The sequence below is a fragment of the Copidosoma floridanum genome, unplaced genomic scaffold (assembly GCF_036245765.1).
Source record: "Copidosoma floridanum isolate Cflo_tuat_1 unplaced genomic scaffold, Cflo_Japanese_pri ptg000006l, whole genome shotgun sequence".
NCBI classification, from domain to species: Eukaryota; Metazoa; Arthropoda; class Insecta; order Hymenoptera; family Encyrtidae; genus Copidosoma; species Copidosoma floridanum.
This window is the reverse complement of record NW_028321883.1, coordinates 20686284-20703994: the sequence shown is the minus strand read 5'-3', so window position 1 is coordinate 20703994 and position 17711 is coordinate 20686284. Positions and strand designations below refer to the sequence as shown.

The window sequence follows — 17711 nt, the reverse complement described above, 5'->3', positions numbered from 1 at the left end:
AAAGACTTAAAAAAGAAGTTCAGTCACACAGGAAGAGTCTCCTTAAAATAGAGCATTGGATCTCACTTAATCAGAGAAGGTTGGGTTCTTTGTTTATTTATAATACTTAAAATTTACTTCTTTGTAGTAAACGTATTTTTTATTTAGTGAGATCCAATGCTCCATTCTTAGGAGACTCTTTGTGTGACTGAACTTCTTTTTTAAGTCTTTTTTCTTCAGTTGTCTCTTTTCGACTGATTACTTTAGGTATATATTCAATCATTGTTCAAGATTTCTGTAACACAAATCTTGGTGTGTACATATTATATAAGTTAACTGTTTATTTAAACTATAAAGTTAAAGGACTGTGCTTCCATGAGTTAATGGTAAAAGGTCTAAAGTATTGTAATTTTGTAAATATGGTAGATTTTATAAGCCGTTTAAGATAAGTAGAATTTTTATCTACTTGTACAGGTCAATTTTTTGATAAAAGATAGATTGTAAACTTGCCGCAAGTAGCATAAAAAATGTCAACTATGTATCGGTTATTAATGAAATTACTTGCGGCTGGTTTATAATTAATAAAGTGACTTTCCTGTAAATAGCAATAATTATTTGGATCAGCGCCATCTAGCGGTCTTTATTTTTTGGCCAAAAGTGGCTCCTAAAATTCTGAATCAGAGCAATCAGGATTGGAGCTACTTGGTCAATTATAAACTAGCCGCAACTTATGATGAAGCTATAAAATGAAAAAATAACGATACATGTGTTTTTGGCGGCAAGTTAACAATCTATTTCTACTAAAAAATTGACCTCCTATGTATTTATACTTTTGAAGATAAATTTTCGAGTTGAAGATATATTGTTAACTCGCCGCCAAAAACACATGTATCGTTATTTTTTTATTTTATAGCTATATCATGATTTGCGGCTGGTTTATAATTGACTGAGTGGCTCTTAGCGCTACAGCTGTGGTTCAAAAGTTTAGGGCCACTTTTTGGTTCCGAAATCCGAAACGCTAGATGGCGCTGATCTAAATAATTAGTACTATCTTACAGTTTACAGTAGAGCCTTAAAATCAATTATAAACCAGCCGCAACTAATACAATAGATAGACAATATGAAGTTGAAAGTTTTTGTGCTGTTTGTGGCAAATTTACAGTTTATCTTTTACCCAAAAATCGACGAGTTTTCTCGCGAATAATTTAAATCGTCCGCTAGATCGGCTAAATGGCTCCGATTGATCATTAGTCTCCAGCGGAGAGTCTGAGTGGAGACTCTTCATCTCCACATTACCGATTATACACTCCCTCCACTCACCCGCCCCATCCATCATAATTAGTTCTTCTGCTACACGTCGGTTTTCACAGTATATTTTCTTTGCTCCGAGTTTTTTTAATAATAAACAAAACGTAAAAAAGTGGCAAAGATGTCGATTACTGGTCGGTTAATTATTAATTTGCAACTACGAAACATCGCACGAAACAGTAAGTATTGCAAAAACTATTAATTGAGACATTTGTTATTAGTACGTTAGTTCTATAACAAAATGTTTGCATTCCCAAACATTTCATTTTTTGTACACACAAAAAGAAGCAATACGCTGATGCCACTGAAGACCAAGTTAATTATACAATATTTCTTTCAGTCGTGAATGAAAATCGCTGCTTGTCATCGTCATCCATGATATCGGAAAACGTGATGAAGCTGGAGGAATCCCTGCAAGAGCATGAACTCGATACCTTTGAGAACACCAAATCCAGTAACGACAACAACGTGTCTAGTACACAAGACGACAGAACATTGCTAAACTATCGCTATGCGTACCCGGAATTTTTGCCTGACCCCAACATGTTGCACAGAAACTTTTTGAGGGAAAAGCTTGAGAGACAAGATATGCTAGCCAGGAGATCAAATATTGAAATACCAGAATTCTATGTTGGCTCGATTTTATCTGTCACACATTCGGATAAACACGCGCCAGGCAAGACAAACAGGTTTTTAGGCATTTGTATTTTCAGAAAAGGTTGTGGCTTGAGGCACTCGTTCATACTGAGGAATGTCATCGACAAAATGGGCGTTGAAGTCCTTTTTGAGATGTATGATCCTACTATTCAAAAGATTGAAGTCATAAGGCTCGAAAAAAGATTGGATGACGAACTATTCTATCTAAGAGATGCACCACCAGAGTACAGTACTTTTCCCCTTGATATGGAGCCCGAATATCATCCAGAGGGTATGCCGATACGAATAAATGACATGAAGATTACTCTGAAACCTCCACCCTGGACCGAAAGATGGGAGAGGAGACAGTTAGAGGGTGTTGTTGGTGTTATGGACCTGGTTAATGAGAAGAGAAAGATAAAAGCAGGCTTAAAGATTCATACGAAACCATGGGAGAAGTATGACCTCATGAAAATGTACAGGTAAGAAGTTTCCTTAGTCTTCAAACAAATTTTTTTGTTGATCACTTTATTGGCCTGTAGACTATAAATGAAAGTGTTTCAATGACAGATGATTATGTGTTCATTCGTATTTTCATATACAAATGCTATTAATAACTAAATTCTAACTCAGCTGTTTTTTTTTTGTAGCTTGATTGTTTTATAAAATGTACTTATACAAGCTCTAGGAAAATTTAAAAAATGACTCAACTCTGAATAACGTCTCTTACATTTACTGTGTTTTATGTTACAGAGAAACCATACCTGAAGAAGAACAAAAAGCAATTTTCTCAGAAATTCAAACCAAACTACACGAATTGGAATTGCATCGTCACAAGATGAAGCGTAGCAGATCGTTTGTAAAACCTAAGAAAACTGGTTAGATTAATTTGGTCCAATTAATGTCCCTTTGTATATTAGTTTATTGTTATTGATATTTTTAATAAATGAAAAAATTTATACAAGTCAAAAAATAATGAGTTATTTTTTCAATAAAATTACGTATAATTAAAAAATACAAGATGGTGAACAAACCCTGACTTGTGAAACATGTTTATATTACATAGCGGTTTAATCGGATGATTCTGTGTTAAAACCAAATTTTAAGGTCGATTTGCATCACTCTCATATATACAAAAGATAGTTTCTCAACAGTTCGCCATGAACAAAACTTTTTTTTCAATCTTAATTGTTCTGTTACCACAAACATCTTAATATTACTACTAGTGTATACTCTCTTTGTGTACAATTTAAGTCTAAGCAATACAAAATACTTATAGTTTAACAGAGTAGAAATTACCATAAATTTAAAAAGACCTAAGGACACATAATAATCACTTTCTCACAATAATGTTTGTCAAAATAATAACAAAAAAAATTTGTGCTAGTGCAGTTTGAGACATCTTATTTATACACAGAATCTTTCATTAAATGACAAACATATAAAGTAAACATAAGGTAGTCTGTATTCTTATTGGATTGCAGCAAGTAATTAGCGCTTCCATATTTTACACAATTGATGTACAGCTTAATGAAGAAGCCAAGCGTGTAGCTTTAACTTACAAGGTAGGCGGCACAATTAAGACGACAAAAGAGCCACATTAATCTCTTTTACCATCTTGATACGATAAAGCATTTTAACAAGATGCTCTTTATCCAAAGGAGATGTCGAGTACCAAACTGGACTGTCGGGTACACAACTTCGCTCTGGCAATAAGTAAAATACGTCGTTTCTCGTTTTTACACTTTCAGGGCTGAAATAAAAATGAAATGCATTGATTAAACAGAGATGATGGATATCCATAAAAAAGGCAAAATTATCATTTACCATTTGGAGAGGTAAAATTCATATAATTTTACTGGACACCGCAGTGGATTGTTTTCATTTTCTTGTTGCTCGTAAACTTTTTTCTTCTTTGAATTGGCTTCTAAAACAATTAAATAAACATTATTTTTCGCTTTGAGTAAATAAAACTTGCTTTTACCCATCAACTCACCAAGAGCAGATTGAGGGGGATAAAATCGCAATAACACATTACGTGACCCAGCCACTTTACCTCCAACTGCTCCACTAGATTGTCCAGTAGAGTTTCGTTTCCAATGCTTCATTATGTGAGAAAATGAAAGCTGCATGTGTTCTTCAACGGACTAAGATACAAATTTTTTAGTCCATCAATCTTATCAAAAACTCATTCAAGATGCAACAAAAATTCTTACCACTAAGTTAAAGTGTTTAGTGTTGAAATACATAAGTGTATTTAAAAGTACGTGTGGCGAGTGTGCTCCCAACTGTTTGCACTCCCATAAATGTTCTTCTTCAACTCTTGTAATCACACGGACTGAAGAAAGTATAAATTAGCAAAGTTATTTTATAATGTTCATCACGATATAATTGCACATCATTTTTAAAACTTACATGAATTATCGTAAAGGGAAGCAAACTTTTTGGCAGTTTCATTAAGACAATCAGTAAATTTTTCGTAATATGCATCTGTGAAAATATTATCTATCCTATTATTTTCAAACAAATATTGTTGAATACCTGAAAACAAGAATAAGTAAGTAAATAATTCAACATATTTTTCAACAAATCCTCATTCAGACAATGTAAAAAATGAACGCACCTAAACATAAGTAGAATATAGTGTCTGGCTCGTACTCTGCCCCATTTGGTTTTCGAAGCTCTTTCACAAATAAGCACAAGGCATAATTCAACTCGTCCGCTGTTAACTGCAGTAAATCGGTCTTAAAGAGTTTCAGCTTCCTCGTAGGTGTACTTTGTTTCTCCAATTCCGCATTTTTGGTAATGACCTGTAGTTTAGAAAAGAATCGGTAAAAATTACCCCATACATTGTGAAAACTCTCAAATTTGTCATCTTTTAAGACTCACCCATTGTCTCCAAGCATTTACACCATAGGTGTACTTCAGAGACATATTAGCATCAGGCCTTTCAGCAGGCTGGATCATCCTAGCCGGTGTTGCGGCTCCAGCCGATAGTTTGACATCATTGGCGTTGTGTTGTCGCCGGCCTCTCTTGCTAGGTACACCTCGCATTTTGTTCGTACTGCCCCGCTTGCGTCCTCGGCTCGAGTGAATTCGTATCGGTTGAACTGCTTTAATATACAAGAAAAATTCAAAGGTCAATAGCTTGCTTTTGCCATACGAGCAATAACGACAAACAAACAAACTAACCATCGTTCTCCGTGTTATTCGTTTCCTCGTTCTGAGGCTTTGGCGGACTCTGTATCGTACTAGGCGTGAGGGCTGTATCAAGATCGACAGTTGACTCTTCCAACTCTCCAGTGGCCATTTTTAGGGCTATTTGCAACATGTCCTCGCCAAAGGCGTTTGACGAATCCACTTCTTCTGGACCATACGAGTCTCCTTGTGTGCCTTCGTTACCCTCGTTCGTCTCATTCACCTCCCCATCGTCCCTTCACATAGAAAAAGAGTGATACGATTAAATTGATGACTGAAAAAACCATATTTTAAAAAGCTAATATTAATAGCTGACCTGGCCTCATCATTATTAGAATCCGAATCGCTTTCATTCTTTTTCTCAGTTGCGACCATCTCAGCCATCATAAGTAATTCAGCTTCATACGGGTCCGCCGGTATTTTTTCTTGTATCCGCTTAAGCTCCTTGGAAATACCCTTGATGCTGTTTCGCGACGTAGGGATGAAAATAGGTACGGGTATGGGTATTGGAATTGGCGTAGGAACGGGAAATGGCATATGGTACATGTGCACTGGTACAGGCACAAATATGGGTATTGGTATCGGTATATAAATCTTTTCTGGCGCGTCAGTCTGCGTCGATTGATCACAGCGAATTGGTCGCACTGACACACCTTTGGTGTGTGTCTGTGGACGACACTGCGTCATTTTGTTGCTGATATCGACCGGCGATGGTGGCCTCGTAACAATCTGCTGTTTATAAATCACCTGAAAGCATTTGGACTCTCATGAGCGACAAGATTAAATAAAATTGTCAAAAGAGTAGGTTTTTATATTTACAGGATGTGGGCCTTGAATCGTGATTGGTTGAATTTGGGTGCCTATACTTTGCTGAGCTGTATTCTGCAATTGCATCGTACTTTGCACTTGGCCATTGGCGATTGTCGCGAGACTAGTCACAGACGATATGACCGGCATCGTCTTTTTCTGAGCTACCGACACTGGCCCGTGTGATTCCGTGCTCGTGACTGGCTGAATCCGTTGCTGCACGGGTATGATTGCCCGTTTTGGGCAGCCAGTGGGAACTGGATCGCCAGGACCAGTATCATTTGAAGGAATTGTTATAGGTGACTTTGTGTATTGGGCTTGGAAGTTCATGACGCACTTGTAGGAGCAGAAATTACGAATAGTTGCGTCGGACATGGTCAAATGATATTGGGCTTGAGAGTATTCTTTACAAAAATCGCAGTGGATACGTCGCGCTGACACCGCATTAATAGATACCTGGAAAAAAAGTCGAGTTTATTAGAACGCATTCAATATCGTTGAAAGCGGAGATGAATTGTAAATAGTATGTAATGTAGTCTTACCGCGTATAAAGTCAAGCAATTCAAGCTGCACATCATAATGGTCTGCCCTACTTTCAATTCTTTTTTAATCATATCGAAATTATACTTTTTTACTTTGCACCAGCTACAGGGAACAATCTTTCTGTTTGTAATAATAAAGATGTTTAGGCAAGTTTTGTTACAAAACGAATGGGCTTCGTCTTCATGGAAGACGGTGAAACCTTTTCTTGTAGGTAACTGAAAATACTTTTTGCAAGTAGAGCACTGTTCGGGATCGACTTTATTGACAAACTTGAAAGCAGCGAAGCAGGGTTCGCTGCAAATCGCTACTGGTGCAGATCCACCAATTTGAACTTCGCAGTGCACAACTTTCTCCTGAAAAGATACATAAAAAAAAAAATTAATATACAAAATATGTTTTCTCTTCGTGAAAACATTAAAAACGCATACCTCTTGACAAACACTGCAAATTTTGTTTTCAGGTGCAGGTGGTTCTGAAGAGTTCATCCTTGAGTATTTATCCATGCAATCTTGCCTACAGAAGTCTTTGAACTGGCCTTTATCACCTACAGGAGCAAGAAAGCCTTCAGTTCCCGCGCTGATGTCCTTTTGACAATAACTACAGATTTTAAGACCCTTTTTGAACTCTTCTAGACACGTGGAACAGCAAAACTGCCTAACATCATAGCCAAAGCGCACACAGTACTTTCCTAAGCTAACTGATTGAACTGACCCATTGCAATTTCTACAATAACTGCCGTACTTTGTTTGGAATTTGCCTAAACACTCCTCGTTACAAAATTCCATGGTTTCCCAGGACAGGTTGCGTTCGTCCTTGGCCTCGACGATTAAAAGACAGTTAGCGCAACGCTTCTCTCTTTTTGAATTGACTCCCTCGCTGGGTATGTCAGTTGCCTTGTTGTTATCGTTGGAAAAGGCCGTTTTGCAGGCATCCGAGCAGACATTGTAGCTTTTTGTACCAACTTTGACTTTAAAGGAGCAAGGTTTTTCTTTCTTGCACTGCTTACAAACTTCATTGGCCGAGATTTCTTCTACTTCTGAATTCTTGGCATCGTCATCAATCTCAATTACGTCTGAAGTAACAATAGCCGGACTATCACTTGATTTGTTTACCTGTATGTCGTTTGATTCCGTGGTTAAAGCTGCCACTCTTAGGCCAACCTTTTGGATAGTTTTATCCGCAGATTTCGTTGACGGGACATTCTTGCTTTTTTCACTGTTTTCCAAGATTTTACTGGTTTTGCTCACTTCCTCTTCAATCAGGATATCGTCTTCTTCGTCTACCTCCTTGTCTTTTTCGGCACTTTTGGGGTCACTTGATTTTTCCTTATCACTAGTTTTATCTTTTGTACTATCATCAGGCATTATGCACAGTTCTTTGTTTGGATTAAGTAAGATATTATCTGACGACTCGTCACTTTTTTTCTCTGAAGATTCTGTCGAAGCAGTTTCCTTAACTTCTTCTGTTGATTTTTCCACGATTAAAATTTCTTCTTGAATGACTTCTACTTCTTTTTCATTTTCATCATTATTTGTAGTACCCTGTAAATAAATTTGAAAAGCAAGTTAAATAAAAAAAAAATTCTTTTAGTTAATAAATAAATCACAGATTGATTTTGGCAATTATGTTGGAAAACAAAGTGAATTTTTTTTCTTTTTTTTTTTTTCTTTCAAGATTTGAATCCATATGCAAGTGTTAATCACCTTTTCCTTATCTTTAGAAGTATCTTCATTTTTGGAACTAACTTCTTCCTCAGCAGTTTTAGATCCTTTGTTACCAGAATCTACTTCCATAGATTCAACATTGTTGGTTGTTTGGGAACTATTATTATCACCTTCAAATGGATCAACAGCATCTGACTGATTTTCCAGCTGAGAATCATCTTTTTCCTGATTAAGTAAGACAAACTCCGTATTCTCAACGGCATCGTTTTTTTCATTAGTTGATTCTTTTTCTTCTGAAGTTTCCATTTCAACATCATCACATTGTATAGGTTGCTCAACTGATCCATTTTCTGGTGTTTTTTTTTCACTTTCTTTTTCCAAAGATGGGCTGTCCTCACTGCTACTTTTATTAGTTTCATCAAGCTTATTAGAACTTTCCTTTTTGTTATTTTCATTTTCTGTGCTGGAATCCGGTTGTGCACTGGTTTCTTTATCATCTAACTTGGACTCATCCTTTGATGATTCAGTTTCACAAATCTCTAAACCGTCCTCCAAAGACTCTAAACTCTTATCAGCTTCTTTACAACTACTCTGATCATTATTTTCACTAATGTCTTTTTGCTTATCACTGTCGATAGCTTCCTCATTTTTGTTTTCATCTTCAACTGTGCTAGATTCGTCTCTATTAATATTACTTTCACTTGCTTCTTCAACAGGCTCTACTTCATCTACTTCCATAGGTGTTACTTCTTCCAAACAATTTTCCCTCTGCACCCTATTGATTTCCAGTACTTCTGTAACTTCCATAGTAATTTCACAACCTAGCTGCTCTTTGTCTTTGCTGCTGTCTACTTTATTGGTTATTAATATTTCTGACTCACTAGATGGTTCATTTGGCTTTTCAGTGGAAGTTACTGGTTCTACAGGAACAACCACGTCATTGTTTTCTTTTGGTGCATCAATAGTTTCCACGCTTTCGACAACAGTGTCAACATTGTCAACACTCTCTTCATTACTTGGTGGATCCATTTTTTACAACCTAGAAAAATGAAACAAGTAGTTTTTCATGTATGTAATTCAAACTTAAAATAATTTCAAAACTCATATGTCGGTGTACTGATATAATGCTTGGTAAAAACAATTTTAACTTTTTCTTTCAACAGCATCGCTCAAATAGGTTAACTAAAACTTGATAAGTTTATAGAGTAATGAATACACAATAACTTTGTGATTAACGCCATTGATAGTTTAAATTTAAAAAATTTCCGTACAACAGATCATCACGTTCCACGCGTTGCCTCAATTACAATAAAAATACTATTTGAGCAATTGAACTCTTCATTTGTAAGACTGAAAAATATAATTTCTATGCAAATCCGAGATTAAAAATAAAATGCTCAAAGTCGCAGTCATAGTATGTATGTTGGAAAAAATATACCGGCGAAAGACAATAAAGCACAGCAAACTCCTCCACGCTTTGGAACACCGCGCTGTGTTGTACAGATATATAGCTTAGCCGCAAATGAGGTTTGAAATATATATTTGTAATTTTCTCAAATATTATGTGCCAATATGTGTTGTTAATTGTACAGCACACACGCGCACGCTTATTTTCAGCCTTATGCTTAAAAAAGTGAGTGTTATATAAATTTAAGAGAAATAAAAATAACGAACTCACTGAATTTTCACTCCTGTTGTATAAGTAAGTGATTGATAATCTGTTCCTCAGATCAGTCGAGAGTTTGAAACACGCATCCTCCACGAGACATTGTAGGTATCGAATATCACAAGAATCAATTTTATTTCGGTTTCATCGGTTCATCGTACTTCATGCAGAGAAGAAAGGAAAAAAATTGAGTTTACTGTAACAAGTCACGAAAGAGTCGGTTTTTCAAACATAACCTCGAAACTTGAAAAGCGCACGCCCGAGGAAGGAAGGATATGCATGGAAATTTTGGGTAATCGCGGTAGAGGCAGCGTCTAGGTTAGATTCCGTCGGCCCCACTCCCCACTTTGTTGCCGGTGATTATCAAAGCATCCCAATAATACATGTGAAAAATGCAAGACTACCAGATGATAAGGAAAATGACGCGGGTTTCTGTATTATTAATTGCAAAACTGATTTTTTTGCCGCTTTCGACAACGGAGTCCTCGTGCGCGCCTCTGGCGCGAATTCGCGAACACACAAGAGGAGCGATGCAGCAGAATAGTTTTGCAACAGCTCTGCGAACTCCGCGAGCAACTTGCTAATTTCGACTTAAAAAAAATACCCAAAACTGTGGAATCGTTAGCAACGTTTGCAACCGCTTTGTAAAAAACTGTCGGATCAAGCAGTTTTGCAAAAAAAAATAAATTTGATACCGTCGTGCGAGAGACATAAAAAGTATCTCATCCACCCTTTGTAGTGTGTCTATACTATCAAAATTGATATCGATCGTTTGCAATTTAATTGTCGTTTATGTTGAACAGTTGCAAATTGTCATATTTTTATGTATAGCAGGTAAAATAATTATTTTTGTCGAATGTGGAATGTGCGATTTTTTCTCAATACAATAATACATAATACGTATTGCTGCGCATGCGCCGTGTATACAGTTCCACTAGCGATGGGATATAGTTCCGGCCAGATTTGGGAATTCTCTAGGACCCAACCTCTCTGACGTGGGAAATCACTAGATCAAAAAAAAATTAGTACCAAAGGTGACGCGCGAGATTCAAATAAGGTCCAATAACACAAGCATCCATCACCTGATGACCCGGGGCGCTCACTGGCCACTCTTTTAAATAAATAATTATTAATAACACCAGCGCCTATCACCTTTTGACCCGGGGCGCTTACTGGCAACTCTGTTAAATAAATTATTATTAGTAAATAACACAAGCGCCTATCACCTGATGACCCGGGGCGCTTACTGGCCACTCTGTTAAATAAATAATTATTGATAACACAAGCACCTATCACCTTTTGACCCGGGGCGCTTGTGTTATAAATAATTATTTATTTAACAGAGTTTCCAGTAAGCGCCCCGGGTCAAAAGGTGATAGGTGCTTGTGTTATCAATAATTATTTATTTAACAGAGTGGCCAGTAAGCGCCCCGGGTCATCAGGTGATAGGCGCTTGTGTTATTTACTAATAATAATTTATTTAACAGAGTTGCCAGTAAGCGCCCCGGGTCAAAAGGTGATAGGCGCTGGTGTTATTAATAATTATTTATTTAAAAGAGTGGCCAGTGAGCGCCCCGGGTCATCAGGTGATGGATGCTTGTGTTATTGGACCTTATTTGAATCTCGCGCGTCACCTTTGGTACTAATTTTTTTTTGATCTAGTGATTTCCCACGTCAGAGAGGTTGGGTCCTAGAGAATTCCCAAATCTGGCCGGAACTATATCCCATCGCTAGTGGAACTGTATACACGGCGCATGCGCAGCAATACGTATTATGTATTATTGTATTGAGAAAAAATCGCACATTCCACATTCGACAAAAATAATTATTTTACCTGCTATACATAAAAATATGACAATTTGCAACTGTTCAACATAAACGACAATTAAATTGCAAACGATCGATATCAATTTTGATAGTATAGACACACTACAAAGGGTGGATGAGATACTTTTTATGTCTCTCGCACGACGGTATCAAATTTATTTTTTTTTGCAAAACTGCTTGATCCGACAGTTTTTTACAAAGCGGTTGCAAACGTTGCTAACGATTCCACAGTTTTGGGTATTTTTTTTAAGTCGAAATTAGCAAGTTGCTCGCGGAGTTCGCAGAGCTTTTTGCAACAGTAACTAAACGAGAGCAGAAGGAGGGAGGAACGGAGCAGCCGCACTGCCGCACATATATAGATTCTAAAACACAATCATCTCTCCTCTATTCGTCTCCCACCCTCGTCTATAGTGATAGTGACCCCCCCTTTTTTTGTGTACGCATATATATAACACACAAGCGATATATTGAAAGAAAAAAAACAACAAAATATGCGTGATTTCCGATAAGTATATAATTTCCTCCAATTAGTTTTAATCGTTTTTCAGGTCAAATGCATAAAGGAAGGATGTAGGAAATTTTTACCCATAAAATCCCATGTGAATAAGCAGAGTTCTGATATCATAGTCGATGTATGATTTTCTCGATTTTCCATTTGAGAAAAAGGAGGAGTAATTATTTATTATAGTTGTTCTTGATATTTTATAATTATGGTTCTTTTTTTAGTTTGGAATATTGGAATTTGGATCGCTAGATGGCACTGATCGTTCTCAACCTAGGCATATAAACGTATTAACCGAACACACTTGCTACTTGCAGTTTTGTGGTTTTGCAGTGACCCAGAACCTAACAAACGACTAACAAAATAAGCTGTAGCGTTAGTAAATAGTAAGTATATATAGGTTGCTGCAGCAGCAAGGTGCAGGCAGCGTAGAAGGAAGAAGGAACGACGAAGAAAAAAGAATCACGACGACGGGTGACAGGCGTCTCGAGGACGCACGTGTGAAGTGTATGTACAAGAGAACAAAGGACTCCCGGGCTGCCAAGTATAAGGTGAGTGTGTATACTTTACTTCTTTCTCTGTAATTTGCGTGACTATTTTATTTACTATGGGTTTACTTTACGGAACTAACGGAATACGGATTCATTATTCATTTGCGGTGGATCGATAAACGTAAACAAACTATTATTTTGTGTACGTTCCGTAGCAGCCGACCATATATATTTTTTTTTCCTCAACTCATCATTTCGCTATTATTTATGTTATGTGATGTATGTATATACATATATGTATAACTAGGTATATAAAAATATATGTATTTACACGGGCATGACTCCTCTTTTTGGCAGTATTTTGAAAACGACACGTTAAAAATAACCATCAGAATCTCGCGCTTCTCTTCATTTCAACTCATCCTCTGATCATCTCTGATGATCTGTAAACTTTGTTTGTGGTGAAAGTTCAAGCAATATGTTGTTTTTTATTTAATACTTATTCATCCTATTGAAGGGTATACAATACTCTTGCGTTTTGATTAAGAGTACATGTGTTTTTATCTAAATTCATTAAAAAGGTTTACAATCTGTTTAAGTTTAATAAACAAACCAGCACTTGTTTAAAAATTAAAACTCTATTGTTTGACAGTAAAGAGCCATGACTGAGCCAGGCAGCCAAACAAAACCAGACAACTTTGAGGACACTTCATCATCCGGAGACTGGACATTTGTTGATCAAACAGCCAATGTGAAAGAGATCAACAATTCAGCTGAAGAAGAAATCAGGAAAAAAGATTTAAACGAACCTGAATCGCCTGTAGTTGTACAAGAAACAAAAATCGAGGTGGTTAAGAAAGATGAAGAACAAAAAGAGAACATTGATGAGGAGCAAGTTGAGAAAGGCATAGAAGCTGGAGAAAAAGACACTGAGTCTGATGACGTTTCCGTCATATCTGATGAAGAACCCGATCATACGATCTCTACAGAAAAAAGAATTGAAAAGTTGGATCTCAATCAATTGAGAGAGTCTTCAAGCCAACCAGAGTCTGACAATTGCTGTGGCATTGATGCCATTCGTCCATTCATAGTACTTGTTTCACTTGATAATTTTTATTTACCCAACATAATGAATTCTCGTTTATTTATACTTGATTATTTTCAGCCTGTGTTACTTGGTGGATTTGCATTATTGATTGCGTCTCTAATTGTGATTGTGTCATATGCTTTCATAGAATATAAATTTCAACAACTGGATAATCAAGATCTTCAATACCAATGTGCTTTTGAGTCACTTGGTAAATTAAAGCCAGCATCCGAATTTACCGAAAACTTGCAAAATCTTGATCATGGTAAGAAATAATTTTGTGTTTAGAACTTGCATAAGCTGGTGATAAATCGATCACAGTTCCAATTATAGCTCATTTATGTGTTTATTAGTGGCAAGCAGTTTGGATGACATCAATTACAAAATGCCTGAAATAAAGAATCTTGTTGATGATCTATCTAAAAATGTAAACAATTTTATGAATGTCAAAATAAGCCTTGAACATGCTTTGAAACATGTTAACTACAAAATAGAATTGGTGGCAGCCCTTTACGAGAGTTATTGTGCTATAAATGGAAAAATGAACGGATATCGTAATAAAATGTGTAAAACACCAAGGGCACTTCACGATATGATTTCCTTCAAAAAGAAATGGACAGCTAATAGTAATGGAATAGGTAAAATACCAAAAGAAAATCAAGACGAATTTCTAAAGTAGGTTTTATTTTCATCACAATGAAAAATATTGTCAAAAGTATGAGGGTGTTATCAAATTACACTCTTTTTCAGTGCCTTGAACGAAGATAAACATGAAATTGACACTGTTGCTGAGACTTTGTTATCTGAGTTTTTAAATGCATATTCCAAATTCGCTAACAACGTTGAGGAACTACAGGAAATGACATTCAGATCCAAATGTAAATACTTAATATTGAATTTCTAATTTTGTGAGCAACATGATTATTTCACCGACAACATTTATTTTCCAGCACTAACTAACAAAGGAAACATTTATAATAAAGAAAAAAATTGGGCAAAGAAAGGAAATGATTCATCAGAAAAGGAAGAGACAGGAGAGAAGAGTAAAGGAGACTTAAAGAACGATTGGAAAAAAAACAAGTCTGAAAGTAAAGAGAAACAATCATCCGAAGAGAAAAAATATGACAAACGTGATAAAAACGAAAACTATAAAAAATATAATAACAAGAATTCCAAGCATAAGCGTGAATACGATGATTCTGGGGAAAGTAACGAGAGAAATTTTGACAAAAAATATGAAAACAAAAGAAACGGCGACTATGTACAAAAGCACGAATATGAGAAAAAAAATCGAAATGCCGATCACCAATCTCCCAAGAAAAAAAATGATGATCACAATGAAAAGAAAGATTGGAATAGCGAACACAAAAGTAATAAGAATAAGAAAGAGTACGATTATGAGCGAAAATTTGAGAACAATAAGAAGGTGCCTGATTATGAGAATAAGTCAGATTCGGAGAAAAATTTCAGTGAACGTGATTTTGAAAACAGCAACAAAAAGGAAAACTTTTATCAAGAACGTGATGATAAAAAATACTGCGAATCAGGCCACAAGTGCAACAAAAAGAGGTATCATGACGACGATGACGACGACGACGACGATGACGATCATCGTCTCCATCGTCATCAGCATTATTCGTACAAGGATCACCCAAAAAGATACGTGGACTCAGATGAGACGCGGGATAAGTATTTTAATGAAAATTATGGAGACAGGGAAAGAGAAAAGAGGAACGGCGAGTGGTTGATGGAAAGGTAAGGGAAATTTTTTTCTAAAATAAACTTGTACAACATGGGCAAAATTTTATTATTGTTACTATTATTTTTGAAACTTGATCGATAGATGTAGACATTTGATGTATGTCGAGAGCTTGATTAATGCCAACTTTTACTGAAGTAGCGTTGAATTAATTAACTTGGCACATTTTCCAAATACAAGTTCTCAGTTGAGCTCGTGCGTTACGGTTAATCTGTATTTAATTACACAGTTTCTCAAAGACCTTTAGTGTGATTTACGCTATTTTAACTTTGAAACGTAAAATTAGAACTTTTTAGACGTATTCTAATTTTAACGAGTGTTTTTTTTTTCTCGAGTATTGGCGTCTCCTACTTACACATTCCTTTTAGCGTTTGCTTGAAATACTTAGAAATTTTATGTTTTATTTGATTTAGTAAGAATATTCGTGTGTGTTGTAAAATATTAACGCCTGATTTACTTATACATATAATCACCGTACAATACTAATAGTAAACGTTTTGCATCAAGTTTGATTAATTCTGTATACTTTCAAAACAAATTCGTATGTATGTATCATTTAACTATCAAAGCCAAATGACGCTAGAAACAAATAACCGATATTTCTTTTGTTCGTCTAACTAAGTCTGCCCATGTGATCATTGTTTTAAAACATAACATAAAAATTAACAATAAAACCAAATCTACAAAGAAAAGGATCATCATATAGCTGATCAGCTTTGCTTGTTTGTCCTCTTTTTTGGTGCACGCTTGCAAACAACGACGATGAAAAAAAAAAAAAAAAAAAAAAAAAAAAAATCCAGAAAATCAAACAAAAAGACCAAGAATAGAGGTGGTGATCGCGAAAAGCAGCGCAATTCTGATTGGTACTCTGCCCGAGCAGATTCGCGCCAGTGGATGAGGATGGAGGAGGAACGGCGCATGAACAATAGAAAACCCTCGGCTTATCATCATCGTCGCCCACATCACGAGCTCTAAGTACCACCAGGGCTGGATCCAGTTGTTGGTAAAAATTGCGATTGCGGTGGGAGAGAAGTCAATTTTCTTTTTTTTTTATCTTAGCTCGCCTTTCAGAGATTTTGCTTGGCGCTCTTTGCGATAAAAGTTTGACGTTATTGCTATTTTTTTTTTCGTTATATACTTACTGGGAAGGAAAAATCCTTACAAGTACAGCTTTTTTTTGTTATTAATGTATAGTTTTAAGTTACAAACTATAAAGACAAAAGATTGTAACATATGTTGCAGGTATGAATTCAGAGATCAAGTAAATTTGTTTGACTACAAGATAATTATCGTGAACAATTAAAGTATTCTAGAGTACATTGTAATCTCTTAAATTTTTATAGATTTTTAAATTTATTTATTATATATCCTACTTTAGATCCGCTATACATTCGGGTGGAGTTTTGAAGAACCGATGTTGTACTCTATAAAAAATTGTAATATAATTATCTTTCTTATGGAGTAAGTATTTGATGTTTTAAATGATTGTACACACTTGGTACTCGTTACCCGAATTATTGTTAAAAACTAGGTGTTTGCACGTGACTTTCGACACTTGGAAAAATACCTTACTATTTACAATAGGTTAATAAATATTTTTAACAATGAAATCTTTGTAGTCACGATAATCACGACTGTTTTTATCCCTACTCTAAAGTTAAAAGATGCTTATTCCAAGTGTAGAAAGAATCGTGTGCGCGCTCCTATTGAAAACGTATTATTTATTTACAATCGTCCGACAGTGTGATAAAAAAATCCCGAGCTTTCGTAGCGACTTTATTTTCAGCCAGAGTAAGATTAAATTAACGCATAAACAAAGATATTTTTTTTAATTTTTATTAATTTATTATTTCTATTTTTTTTTTTTTTTTTTTTTTTTTTCATCATTTTATTTACACTTGGTACACATTTACGCATGTGTATTGTAGGCAACCGTTTGCTGCGAGAGAAAATAGTTATTTCGTATTTAAGTGTGAATTTTGAACGATTCATGCAATCAATAAACAAATAAGAAGATGTAATTTCAAGTGTAAAATAAAAGTGTTGCAAACCAGTTGGAAAAATTGAGGGCACCTCGATCCTACAATGAATCCTTATTTTATTCACCACCGAAAATTATTGTAAACTTTTATGCTTGTATAACATTGTAATTGTAAAAAAAATTGTTGATTGAATAAAATCGTATAATTAAAAATACATATAAGTACATTTTTACTTAATCGACACATACACTCCTATTAACGA

General features: G+C 35.6%; 3 protein-coding genes across 7 annotated transcripts; 2 read left to right on the top strand and 1 right to left on the bottom strand.

The window, feature by feature from the left end:
• Nucleotides 1–1140: 1140 nt before the first annotated feature.
• Nucleotides 1141–2893, top strand: mRpL19 (mitochondrial ribosomal protein L19). The gene is made up of 3 exons (XM_014353110.2): nucleotides 1141–1466; nucleotides 1628–2405; nucleotides 2677–2893. The coding sequence occupies exons 1-3, from the start codon at nucleotides 1409–1411 to the stop codon at nucleotides 2804–2806; spliced, it is 966 nt and encodes a 321-aa protein (XP_014208596.2). The 5' UTR covers nucleotides 1141–1408; the 3' UTR covers nucleotides 2807–2893.
• Nucleotides 2655–10342, bottom strand: woc (zinc finger protein without children). Of its 3 annotated transcripts, none has more exons than XM_014353105.2 (14): nucleotides 9814–10342; nucleotides 8175–9174; nucleotides 6900–8012; nucleotides 6471–6824; nucleotides 5941–6384; nucleotides 5438–5868; nucleotides 5116–5357; nucleotides 4813–5036; nucleotides 4547–4733; nucleotides 4339–4464; nucleotides 4140–4261; nucleotides 3920–4070; nucleotides 3751–3850; nucleotides 2655–3676 (listed from the first exon to the last, which is right to left on the bottom strand). In XM_014353105.2, the coding sequence occupies exons 2-14, from the start codon at nucleotides 9162–9164 to the stop codon at nucleotides 3502–3504; spliced, it is 4659 nt and encodes a 1552-aa protein (XP_014208591.2). In that variant the 5' UTR covers nucleotides 9165–9174; nucleotides 9814–10342; the 3' UTR covers nucleotides 2655–3501. The 3 variants fall into 3 exon arrangements, with proteins under 3 accessions (XP_014208591.2, XP_089454830.1, XP_089454829.1); XM_089598704.1 differs by having other exon boundaries at nucleotides 3980–4070; XM_089598703.1 differs by having other exon boundaries at nucleotides 4813–5033.
• Nucleotides 10343–12506: 2164 nt separating this feature from the next.
• On the top strand, nucleotides 12507–16745 carry LOC106639469 (uncharacterized). Of its 3 annotated transcripts, none has more exons than XM_014353106.3 (7): nucleotides 12507–12681; nucleotides 13274–13711; nucleotides 13787–13973; nucleotides 14062–14383; nucleotides 14459–14586; nucleotides 14659–15463; nucleotides 16268–16745. In XM_014353106.3, the coding sequence occupies exons 2-7, from the start codon at nucleotides 13283–13285 to the stop codon at nucleotides 16440–16442; spliced, it is 2046 nt and encodes a 681-aa protein (XP_014208592.2). In that variant the 5' UTR covers nucleotides 12507–12681; nucleotides 13274–13282; the 3' UTR covers nucleotides 16443–16745. The 3 variants fall into 3 exon arrangements, with proteins under 3 accessions (XP_014208592.2, XP_014208595.2, XP_014208593.2); XM_014353109.3 differs by having other exon boundaries at nucleotides 12508–12681; nucleotides 16348–16745; XM_014353107.3 differs by lacking the exon at nucleotides 12507–12681 and adding an exon at nucleotides 12975–13202.
• Nucleotides 16746–17711: the final 966 nt, after the last annotated feature.

Coding starts and splice junctions, on each gene's coding strand:
- LOC106639469 (XM_014353106.3), top strand. CDS start 13,283: ATGACTGAGCCAGGCAGCCAAACAAAACCAGACAACTTTGAGGACACT. Junction 13,712..13,786: donor ATGCCATTCGTCCATTCATA/GTACTTGTTTCA, acceptor GATTATTTTCAG/CCTGTGTTACTTGGTGGATT. Junction 15,464..16,267: donor GGCGAGTGGTTGATGGAAAG/GTAAGGGAAATT, acceptor AAAAAAATCCAG/AAAATCAAACAAAAAGACCA.
- mRpL19 (XM_014353110.2), top strand. CDS start 1,409: ATGTCGATTACTGGTCGGTTAATTATTAATTTGCAACTACGAAACATC. Junction 1,467..1,627: donor ACGAAACATCGCACGAAACA/GTAAGTATTGCA, acceptor TATTTCTTTCAG/TCGTGAATGAAAATCGCTGC. Junction 2,406..2,676: donor GACCTCATGAAAATGTACAG/GTAAGAAGTTTC, acceptor TTTATGTTACAG/AGAAACCATACCTGAAGAAG.
- woc (XM_014353105.2), bottom strand. CDS start 9,164: ATGGATCCACCAAGTAATGAAGAGAGTGTTGACAATGTTGACACTGTT. Junction 5,037..5,115: donor GAATAACACGGAGAACGATG/GTTAGTTTGTTT, acceptor TGTATATTAAAG/CAGTTCAACCGATACGAATT. Junction 4,465..4,546: donor TATATTCTACTTATGTTTAG/GTGCGTTCATTT, acceptor TCTTGTTTTCAG/GTATTCAACAATATTTGTTT.